General features: G+C 38.6%; 1 protein-coding gene across 6 annotated transcripts in view; it reads left to right on the top strand.

The window, feature by feature from the left end:
- The first annotated feature begins 6,774 nt into the window (after positions 1-6,774).
- LOC113813700 (unc-112-related protein) overlaps positions 6,775-12,500 on the top strand; it is a 57,873-nt gene continuing 52,147 nt past the window's right edge. For 2 of the 6 annotated variants that reach the window (XM_027365736.2, XM_027365737.2), the window contains exons 1-2: positions 6,775-6,843; positions 10,453-10,911. In XM_027365736.2, coding sequence (XP_027221537.1) covers positions 10,770-10,911 — 142 coding nt within the window. In that variant the 5' untranslated portion in view covers positions 6,775-6,843; positions 10,453-10,769. Of the gene's footprint in view, positions 7,164-10,452; positions 10,912-12,500 lie in introns of all 6 variants that reach the window. The other 4 variants (XM_070114233.1, XM_070114235.1, XM_070114234.1 and 1 more) reach the window with 2 other exon arrangements.

The following is a 12,500-nucleotide window of genomic DNA, read 5'->3' on the forward strand; positions in this document are numbered from 1 at the left end:
GTAACTGAAGCGTAATATTTACGTAATTCGTTTTCATTTGACGCTTTCCGTAGACCACGTGCATTGTTTTTTTCGATATTCTATTGTGCAGATTGTTTATTCTTTAATAATTCTTCGAATGAATTAGCAGTAGGCTTATATGTAAGAAAGTATTATAACTTACATCCTTATGAATACCTACACGTCAGGTATGCCACCATAGATGTAATCCATCAACTCAATCAGTATTTACCCGTGTACTAACATGTCCAACACAACAGGTAAACACCATATGCTATTCTGTTCCATTTGCGGGAGCATTCAGATAATATCATAGCTATACTTATACCTTTTGTTTCTTAAGAACTTTAGGGTTTTCAGAATCGCCTGTACTGTAAATATAAAATGCAAATGGATGATATATACAGATATATGCATATAGATGCAAGCAAATGGGTGTATATATATATATATATATATATATATATATATATATATATATATATATATATATATATATATATGTGTGTGTGTGTGTGTGTGTGTGTGTGTGTGTGTGTGTGTGTGTGTGTGTGTGTGTGTGTGTGTGTGTGTGTGTGTATGTGTACACACACACACACACACACACACACACACACACACACACACACACACACACACACACACACACACACACACACATATAAGTATATATATATACATATATATATATATATATATATATATATATATACACAAACATATACATATGTACATACATGGATGCATATACAATACTGAGTTGAGCAGACATGAGATATTCATGACCAAACGACGAGACGGTTGTACGCAGACTGCCCACACTTACGTAATTATGCACTGTAGACGTTCCCAGTGCCATCTTGTGGTAAATCCAATTGGCCTTGGTAAAAGCACAGTCTGAAGGTTAATTGTTGGTAAAGTCTGCATGCAAGCTGGGCAGGGAAATACCTCATGGCGGATGCTAGACGAGGTTAATTATGATTTAAGTTGATGTCTGTGTTATACGTTATACTTGTTTATCATTCTCTTCTTTCTTTCTGTCGCTCTCTGACTCTCTCTCTCTCTCTCTCTCTCTCTCTCTCTCTCTCTCTCTCTCTCTCTCTCTCTCTCTCTCTCTCTCTCTCTCTCTCTCTCTCTCTCTCTCTCTCTCTCTCTCTCTTTCTCTCTCTTCAGTAAGATTCAGTAAGTTGCGAGAAAAAAAATGAACATTGCACACACACAGTAAAAACCGAAATAGACCCAGTTCGGTTTCAGCTGCGAGGGCGTACGAATACGTCCCGTACCTCAACTTGGGACCAGTTTTAACTGACTTTGATAATGGCAACGTTTCTTTTTTTATAAATTTACATATATGATATCACGTGCTATTAAATCGTATGATGATGTTATATAAGGAATTGCGAATATTTGTGCTCAGGTACCTGTAAATAACTTGGAGATGAAGCACGTCACACTGTATTTACGGATATATTAACCTGGTGATCCAGATCGGAAGTTGGAGATATATAGTTTATCTTTATTATCGTCAAATCTTGCATTGATATTGCTCTTACATATTTCCTGCAGTCTTATCTCCTATCAGATATTTATCATGGTTTTAGTGACTAATGCCATTGCACCAACACACTTCTTATCAATATTGCACCGCTGTTGGGGAAATTAGACGTAGCAAGAAAAATATGCATATTTGAGAGGCCTTCCTACACACTTATACATATCTAATGCATATATGGACAAGAACTCCACACGCACATACACGCGCACATACACACACACGCACACACAGACAAACACACACACACACACACACACACACACACACACACACACACACACACACACACACACACACACACACATATATATATATATATATATATATATATATATATATATATATATATATATATAAATCTTAGAACTTGACTTTCCCTCAGCCTACAGTCGTGTCACACATATGAACACCATGTTCCATATAAGGCTTTTACAGCTTCTGGCCAACCCACATATTTCCCATGCTTTGTCAAGTGACATCATTACGCGTTTGGCCTCTCACTGTGATCTTCAATGGGAGTTACATGGATGCTCTTACTGTTAGGGAAATGAAGCTCTCTGTGCCTTGACATGCTAGATTACTAGGATCCAAATCCGTGAACTTAGCAATAGAGTGAAGAAATTATCCGAAAGGTATAGAGGAAAATCATTGTTTTCTCCAGGGGATCCTTCACTTGATGATTCCACTGATTCCCACAGAGCAGTCGGGATCGGTGATTCCTGATTCCCGATTCTTATTGGGAAGAAAGTTCAAGAATCAGAAGCTAGGTAAGAATTAAATTTCCGGAGTATATGAAATATTTCATATACTCTACCTTTATATCTAGACAGATTCCTAAGTTTAATATCTTGACTTTCAGGGCAGGCTGTTGGTTACCACTCTACTGGATATCTTTCCGTACTGAAGTCCCGATCGGTCAGCTGTTTTAGCACACTTCCTTACGAATGCTGAGCCATTCCGTTATCCCATTCTCAAAATAAGATCAGTGTTATCGATTTTGTAGAGAGTAGGAAATTCAGTTAATAAATAGTACCATTAGAGCATTGTCGTAGTCAAATGGATTTAAGATCTGAAGAGTCTATAACGCAGGGGTGTCACACTCAATACCCTTCGCTTTGTTGTCCCTTCAGCTACCATCTTACGGGGCAACAAAGATTCATACTGGCTTCCCAGGGTTACGTTACTAAAATGGTATTGTGTACTTGTGTGTAAAGTTTATTTTACTTATCAAATTTTAGATGATACTAATGGTAACAAATTGCATATGGCGGTCATAATTTCCCAGGGGCCACAATTAGCCCGTGAACCATGAGTATGACACCTCTGGGTTATTTAATTTATTACAAAAACATCATAATAGAAGAGAACTTTAAGAGTGTAAGTGATAATCTTGAAGGAATGGCTTAATTAATCGTGCAAAAGGCCGACTGTAAGACTGAAATACTAAATGTCAGGGCAAAGGAATTTAGTTCAGCCGACATGGCCAATTAGAGATCTGTCTCTTACTGTATGAGGGGGGAGTGTAAGCTGTTCTGTGGACAAATGCCCCCCCTCTCTCTCTCTCTCTTTCTTTCGCATCTCTCTCTCTCTCTCTCTCTCTCTCTCTCTCTCTCTCTCTCTCTCTCTCTCTCTCTCTCTCTCTCTCTCTCTCTCTCTCTCTCTCTCTGTATATTCATATATATATATATATATATATATATATATATATATATACATATATATATTATATATTATATATATTATATATTATATATATTATATATATATGTTTATATATACATATATATATATGTATATATATATATATATGTGTGTGTGTGTGTGTGTGTGTGTGTGTTTGTGTGTTTGTGTACTATATATATATATATATATATATATATATATATATATATAGAGAGAGAGAGAGAGAGAGAGAGAGAGAGAGAGAGAGAGAGAGAGAGAGAGACATAAATTGATAGATATACGTAGACAGATACATGCACACATACATACATAAATCTGACCTATTAACATACTTGGTTGTTGATTTCTTGAAAGGAAATCGCGTCCTGATTTTTTTTTTCTTTTTTTTTTTTTACTGACAAGAATTTTTGCAAGCGAAACGTTTGTTTTACAACAACATCGATTTAATGTTTATTATATGTATGCATATGTTTCCATATATATTTATATATATATATTATATACAGTATATGTATATATATATATTATATATATATATAAATATATATATATATGTATCTATATATGTATGTATATTATATATATATGCAGTATATGTATATATATATTATATATATATATATATATATATATATATATATATATGTGTGTGTGTGTGTGTGTGTGTGTGTGTGTATGTGTGTGTGTGTGTGTGTGTGTGTGTGTGTGTGTGTTTGTACGTGTATGTGTGCGTGTGTGTGTGTGTGTGTGTGTGTGTGTGTGTCTGTGTGTGTGTGTGTATGTATGTATGTGTGTATGTGTGTGTGTGTGTATATATGTATATATATATATACACTCATACATACATATATATATATAGATGGACTGATAGATATTTATGTATGTGTGTATGTATACACATTGATTAATATACTGAAGTATATTTGATACTGACAAACACAGAATATACAGTGTAAAGTATATATTTTTCATTTTCGACCTAAATAATTTTCTTGCTTTCATATATGACACCAACAGAAGTGTGTGTGTGGGGGGGGGGGTTGTGTGTGAATTTTCTATATATGTATAATACAAACAATTACATACATATGCTCATATGAACCACCTTAGTATATACAGACGAGCACATATACAATACAAATACACACATAAATATATATGTGTGTGTGTGTGTGTGTATGTATGTGTGTATGTACATATTTATGTATGTATTACATAGTACATGATTTGTGTGAATGTATTTATTTTTGCTTCAAACCGTTTCGAAAAGGTTTATTTTAGTGGAGTATTTGCGTATGCATACACGGTTGCATAGATTCATTCTTTTACACGCATATGCATACATCTTAGTGTTTATGTACATATAGATGCAGACATATATACATACAATCAAGCATACATCATGTATATATAACACATCTGTATACCAAACGCTACAGATAATATCAATATCAGGAGTATAGATTACATTGTGAATCTTGTTTCTGGAGAGGATGTGCGAGTCTCCCCTTCACATCACATCTCGTTTTCTGTACAAGTAGGAGACTTTAGAGTCGAACTTCTAATTTTAACAACTTCAATTTTATCAACGATTTTCCTATTTCTTTTTGAACAGAAGCAAAAATTTGATTGTCCTTTCAGTTGGAAAAAACGTTTCATTCATATATAGAGAGATGTAGAGATAGAATAAATTGTTATTGGAACACAAGTTCTGGCACCACAAGAGTTGTGGCCAAATAAGGAGAAATACTCATGCAGGGTAGTCAAAAGTGGCGTATTTTTGCTAATATTAGCAAGTGTCTAAGTTTACCGAATTTTACTGTCATTTTTTGTATGCTTCTCGATATAATTTGCATACTTTTGTATTTGTTTGTGTATAGATGTTCTTTTCTTTAATTCAGCCAGGTTCAGGCATTATCTCCTCCAAGACTGCTCTCAGCGGTTCATACACATTCGGTGAACATGATAGATTCAATAAGTTACAAGAAAAAAGAACAATACACACACGCGCGCATCTATCTATCTATCTATCTATCTATCTATCTATCTATCTATCTATCTATCTATATACATACATACATATACACACAATGAGTGTGTATGTATATGTGTGTATGTGTGTGTGTGTGCGTGTGTGTGTGTGTGTGTGTGTGTGTGTGTGTGTGTGTGTGTGTGTGTGTGTGTATGTGTGTGTATGTGTGTGTATGTGTGTGTGTGTGTGTATGTGTGTGTATGTGTGTGTGTGTGTGAATATATATATGTATATATGTGTGTACGTGTGTGTGTGTGTGGATATACACACATACACGCATTTATACATACACATGCATGAATATATGTATATACGTACATACATATATCCATATATGTATATATTTGTATATATATATATATATATATATATATGTATATATGTGTGTGTGTGTGTGTATGTGTGTGTGTATTAATTCATATTCCTAGCCATGTTTCCGATATGTTTTACTTACAGAGAAGCACACACACACACATAAACACATACACACGCACACACACACATACACACGCACACACACATACACACACACACGCATAAACACATACACACGCGCACACACACACATAAACACACACTATACCGGATAATCAATTGCAATATAATTTCCCTCTCCTACGTATATTTACTCTCCACTTTCCCTGCCACAGAACACTTCACACACACACACACACACACACACACACACACACACACACACACACACACACACACACACACACACACACACACACACACACACACACACACATACACACCTGATGGTGTCATAGATAAAAGCGAGAAAATTATTTGGGTCGAAAATGAAAACAGATACTTTACACTGTATATTCAGTGTTTGTCAGTATTAACTATACCGTAAATCAATGTGTATTCGTGGGTGCGTGTGCGTTTGTGCTTATGCGCAAGGTCTATATAAGTATTTATATGTGCTTATGTGCATGTATACATGTCATGTAATACAGGGTGAAAAATACTATACATTAGTTTCAGACTTCTTTCATTGTCTTTGTATTTGGAATTTAAGTCCTTAAACCTGATCAGCTTTGCAAGATCCTCAGTTAAATAAATTATTAATCAACTGAAAACTAAAATGAATATACAGCCTACTCTGAAAAGAAATAAATCAGGCTATCTTACAAGTTATTATCTGCCAGAAATGTGAAGAAAGAATATAACCTAAAAGCTCGAATTAGTGCACTTCCCAATTTCGAAGAAACTGCGAAATGATGAAACACTGATAAAAGAACAGAGAAATACGAAAATAAATAGATCGCTCTCTTCCTTTCATGTTAGCGCCCGAATGTAGCGTTTACGAGAGGAGGGTAGAGCCATTCACATACCTCTAATTAAAAAAGGCAATATCACTAGGAAATTGCCGATAAAAAGGTGAAGCAGCATAACAAATACATAGCACCTCCCCTTCCACAGGTTAGCGGTCGAACGTAGCGCTCGCAAGAAGAGGGAGGAGCGCCGAAACGTAGCGCCGTTGGCAGCGCTGCGTATGTTCAGTGCCGTATCCGCTGCGGTGGGGAGAGGTTGTGCTAGCAACTTGTGCCATAATATCCCCTCTGTATGACCTCACTGTGACTTGTGATCTTTGTTTGTGTGTGGATAGGACATCTTGCGATGGAAAAAGGACGAATGTGAAGGGATATGAGGAGGGAAAAGATGGGAAGAAGAAGAGATAGAGATTGTTTACACAGGCTGGTTCTCTCCTGTCTCTCTCCCTCTCTCTTTACATGGTGAAAGAGGGAGTGAGAGAGAGAGCAAGAGGGGTGTGCTGTGTTCTCTTTCTCTCAGTTCGTGATATTATCTAGTGTCTTTCACGGATACATTTTATCACCACTTAGGACAAGAAAAATGTGTAGATGAAGAGGAAAGAAGTTAATTGTGTGTACTCCATATCTCATTTTCCTTCTTTCTCTCTCTCCCTTGCTTTCTCTTTCGCACATGGACATCGTGACTGAGAATAGAGGAAAAAAAGGAAAAGAGAGAAAAACACTATATGTGCTTGAATTATAGAGAAAGAAAGGAAAGGAAACAACAAATCTATTTTAAAATTCTCTGTCATCCATTTACGTGTACTGAATGGTATTGTCGTGAATATTCTGAAAAAATTACAATGATTTGAGTGTTAACATAAAAACAGTTTGATAACTTTCTGTAAGAATTCTCAGTAATTTGAAAATGGTGTGAGAGATTATTTTCTTGTTTGGGAAAATTTGTCTGTTTCTATATACAGTAATACCATTTCTTTATTTCTTTTGGTTTAAAAATAATACTTGTTTGAAATATTTGAGAAAAATATATACCCATCTAAAATATTAGTTTTCAAACAGGATTGGTTGATTTCTATATGAGAATTATAGAATTATGATTATTTTTACCTTATTAAGCTTTTTGCTCTGCATAGAATTAGTATATATTTTATTGCTATTTTAGTTATTATTATTATTGGATAGAATCAAGAAAGAAATGGAAGATTCTTACTTGCCTCACAAGAAGTTGGAACAAGATGCGCGCTATTTAGAAAGTAACAATAACGGTGAACTAATCAACCAAAAATAAGTTATATCCAAAGGTGCGCTCGGAGTCACCAGGTGATCTCAGAGTGTTAGATTAGGTTGATGGTGTTTATGTAAGATTGTACCCTGGGATCTCCTACTGACATTAATGGATACTCAACTCTGCCTAAAAAAAACATCGATGTTTACTTAATGTAAAGGTGTAAGTTCATTGGTGGAAGTTGCTGAGGAGTTAATTTCAAATGTTGGCTGCTGTGTTGGACTCTTTTTAAGGCTTTTGGGCACAGGTTTTTGGGGGGACAAATTTAATACCCACTAACCACAGTTTTCAGCAGTAATGTAACCTGCCCAGTGGTTGTAAGGTGTTGGAGAGGTATTTTGGCAAGTCAAGAGTTAAGACATGTTTAGTTTATTTTTCTTTTCTTTTTCTTTTTTTAAGGCAATCACCTTTGCTCAAAGAATAAAATCCTGGTTATAAAAGTGACTAGTTTAAAAGGCTTTTTGTTTAAGTATGGACAGGTCAAAATTTATAGGCTATTTAATTAATTAATTTACTCTTCTCGAAATACTATTTTCTTTTTTATGATTATTGGAAACCTAATTATCATTTGTTTGTAAGTTTATTTGTAACGCAGAAGGCCTCCCTTGTATTGTTTATGTGAAATGTTGAAGTATTGCCAAATCCAGTTTGCTTACTTGCTGTTTCCTAACCGGTGTCATTTGTACTTAGGGATGTTGTGATGTTTCATGTTTTTTTTTTTTAGCAGTAATTTCTGAAGCTTTTTATATATATTTTTTAAAGTAGTGAATGAAGCATTTTTTTCTTATTCTGCATGTGTATATATTTACACATAGGAATGTGTGCCAACTTCATTTCTTTCGAAGAGTTATACAATGACATTTGATCTGTACAAGCAGGCTGAGATTTATGCAGATTAGGAGAGATTCTGTAAGCAGTGCTACCAGTCCTGTTACCTAACCTTGATTCTCTGATAACATTGATCCTCATAAAGCAGTGGTGCCAGCATTTACCTTTATAAGTTATTCTGTATTTGCAATTCATAATCTTAAACTGGTATTTTTTTTATTTTCAAGAGGGTGCTGGCTGAGAGAAAAGACATGGAGTATAGATTTTTTTTTTCTGTATAACTAAAACATGTTAGGGGGTAATTAAAATACCAAACATATTTGACTGTCAACCCCATCATTCTTAGTGTGTCAATCTTCCCAGAATGTCTTTATTATTGTAACTCAAGGCTTCCTATTCTCTGAATGTTTACTGATGTTTGCTCTCTTTGTGTATTTTGATAAGCTGTTTTCAGTGAAAGATTGTTTTTAAAAACTATGAACATACTTTTTTTCTATTCTATTGTTTTCAATGTAATAAATGAAAACTTAAGATCGAATGCAGTTAGAGCATTATGATTGAATATGCAAGACGCATCTCAGCAAATATGAATTAGAACTCAATGGGGAACAAGGGAAAGAAGACTGATAAAACAAACAAACTCAAAAAAATATATATTGCTTGAAACTTCGGGACTGAGAAAGAGTTGTCTCCACCACATGTTCCAGAAGGGAGGGCAAAAGATCAAGCAAGAGCAATAGCTTAATTAATTGAAATTAGGCCAAAGGTTAGATAAAGGCAATGCAATCCTTTAATCAGGCATGGCGTGTGGTTTGATTGTCAGGCATTTTGCGGGTCCGTCATACAAACACATAGATATGTATACTAGTATCACTTTTATATATATGTTTACCTCACTTCATACTATTCTTTGTTTCTTGTTGCCGCTCGGAGGAAAACAGTTGGTGGAGGTCAAGTGTTGACGTGGAATCTTCGGTTTAGAAAGTGCAAAGTCACACCAGGCGAGAGTTGGGATCCTTGCGAATTATGTCATTAAAATGTAAACGAGGGATTGAAATCACCACTAAGCCTGGAGGGAAGATAACACGCAGTCACTGCTGAATTGACACATTAAGTAGACAGAACAGTGGAGGTAGTAGGCTTGGCAGTTTACAGTCACTGTCATGTTGACTAGTTTATTTAAACGGAGTGCACATCAAAGCAGGTGCACAATGTACCATGAGAGACAGCAGCGTCTTCCAAGACTGGCTAGCCCGGGCAGCAGGTGGCTTGGGATGGCTTGGGCCGAGGGCAGAGGGCGGGAGATGAAGTTGGAGGGTGGCTATTGGGTACGTAGGGGGGGGGGTTATGGGTAGTGGGAGGGCATCGGGGATGGAACTGGTTGGTTGGTAGTGGGTGGACCAGGGGGGAGGGAACTGGTTGGTGGGTAGTGAGTGGGCTCGGGTAGGATGGGGTGTTACTGGTGACCTCCGAATGGCCTTGCTGCAGGCTTAAAGGGCGAACACGAGAGACATTTGTTTGTAATAGTTCTGTCCCGGGTTGCGAGACGGGCCCGGGAGAAACTGGAGTGAGTCACCCAGGCGATGTCGAGGCCGCGTGTGTGGCGTGGCGTCGCGGCGTCTTGGCTTGGGAGGTGATTTTCCCCCTTGCAGATGCTAATGAATTAAGAGAAGGATTTACTGTAGCAGTGGATCTAAATATATTTTATTTACACGTGCAATATGCGGTGTGCGTCTATACTTTGAAACTTTCGTTGTGTTTTAATGTGCTTGTGTTTTATTCCTAGGTTAATCTCGAACCCCAAGAAAATAAAGTGATATAGTTATCGCACAAAAGTGTATGTGATACTCCGAGGCCGCTGGTGCTTCTAGGATTTGATACAGACCCACAACACGGGTGCTTCCATAAACACCACCACGCAGCAAGTGTGGGCTTGTGGGTGGTGTTAACACGACTCTCCACACCGAGGAATATTGAGTTCGAGTGCGTGTGGGTGCGAGCTAACGCAGCACTCGGAAAAAAAGGAGGGAAGGGTGTGAGGAACACGAAATCTTGTGATATTTTTTTGCGAGCGAGTGAAGTCCACACAAACCGCCATTCAAGATGATGGCGGACGGTCAGCTGATCGGTGACGGGTCGTGGGAGCTGCACGTCACCGTGACCGACTTGCAGGTGGAGCGGATCCTGAGGGTGAAGAGCGACCTCCACATCGGCGGAGTCATGCTCCGGCTCGTCGAGGAACTGGGTGAGTGTTTGTGTGTTGTTCCTTGGAGTCTGGATGCCTGGGTAGGAACGCATTGATGTATGCATAGGCCTACATAAACGGATATGAAATGGGTTGTGTTTGTGTGTATGTTTGTATAATTGAATGTTTGTATGTATATTTATGTATTATATATACATATATATATATATATATATATATATATATATATATATATATATATATATATTATATGTATGTATGTGTGTATATGAATGCATGTATGTATATGTGTGTGCATATAAAGAACTTTGACGGTAATAAAGTTTCCCCAGACCTACCTCTCCCGCCGCCCTCCCCGTCGACGGCGAGCGTGCACCGCGATGCACGAGGCGCCCCTCCCCTCCCCCCGGGGTCGCGGTGGACGTAGGCCTCGGAAGCGCAGGGGCCCGGGCAGCGCGGGTAGGCGGCGTCCCGTTCCTTTTAGGGTCCTGCGGCATCCAGCGTACGGTCTCGTGTCGCCCACGCTGCCCAGGTGATCGCCGCGGACGCCTAAAAAAGGAGCAGGCTATGCTATTCTTGACCGCATTAGCACGTCGGGTGTGGAACGGCCGGGGGGAGGCGACCTTGGGTGGGTGGGGGTGGGGGTGGGGGATTGACGATTCTTTCGGCGTGACAGGTTGACCCGCCGCCGGGGATCGCCTTGCTCTCTTGAGGGTCACTTCCCTGCAAGGTCTATATAAGTACTTATATAGACCTTGACTTCCCTGCGGGGCTACCCAGACCCCCGGTTATCTGTCTGTCTATTTGTCTAAATCCTCCACTTTTCCTTTCATTATCGCTTTTTCGCCAGTCTGTCTATTTGTCTATGTATCTGTCTATCTGTTTATCAGACTGAATGGCAAAACACTCTACCGTGCTGATACTATGGTAGAAAAACCCGCAATGTATAAATTTTGTGTGTACATGGTGGGGCTTCGTATCATTTATCAACCTTTTTAAATATATCAGTATATGCATACTTACACACACACACACACACACACACACACACACACACACACACACACACACACACACACATCTATATGTGTGTGTGCATGCAAGTATGTATGACTTCTCACATGATTGATAAGCTATGAGAGACAGAGACATAGGATGGAGACAAGAGGGAGAGACAGACACAGGCGTAGACCAACGAAGCTCGGCATCGACGGCCAATCCACCAGCGCAACCCATCATCTCCCGTGGGCCTCCTCGCCTCCTCCCTTCCACTTGACGCTGCGCCGCCCATTGTGCTCTCGGGGCGTCGGGGTGTTTGTCCAGCGCGTTGGCATGGCGAGAGGAGAGAGCAAAGGTGACGCCAGTGTAGTCCGCGGGAGGGTCGTGATTTCGTTGGCCACGTCAGGCCTCGTCTAGACCGTTGCCGCTCATGGCTTTTTGCACCGCTGCTATTTCTATGGTTGGGGAAAGGAGGGGGAGGGGGTGCGGGCAGAGAAAGAGAGGGAGAGGGGTAGGGAGTGGGAGAGGGAGAGGGAGATACAGGGAGGCTGAAAGTTTTCTAATCTTATTTGTTACGCTTTTTTATGTATGTGAATGAGAGAGAGAGAGAGAGAGAGAGAGAGAGAGAG

This window comes from Penaeus vannamei, chromosome 35 (genome assembly GCF_042767895.1).
Source record: "Penaeus vannamei isolate JL-2024 chromosome 35, ASM4276789v1, whole genome shotgun sequence".
Lineage (NCBI taxonomy): Eukaryota > Metazoa > Arthropoda > Malacostraca > Decapoda > Penaeidae > Penaeus > Penaeus vannamei.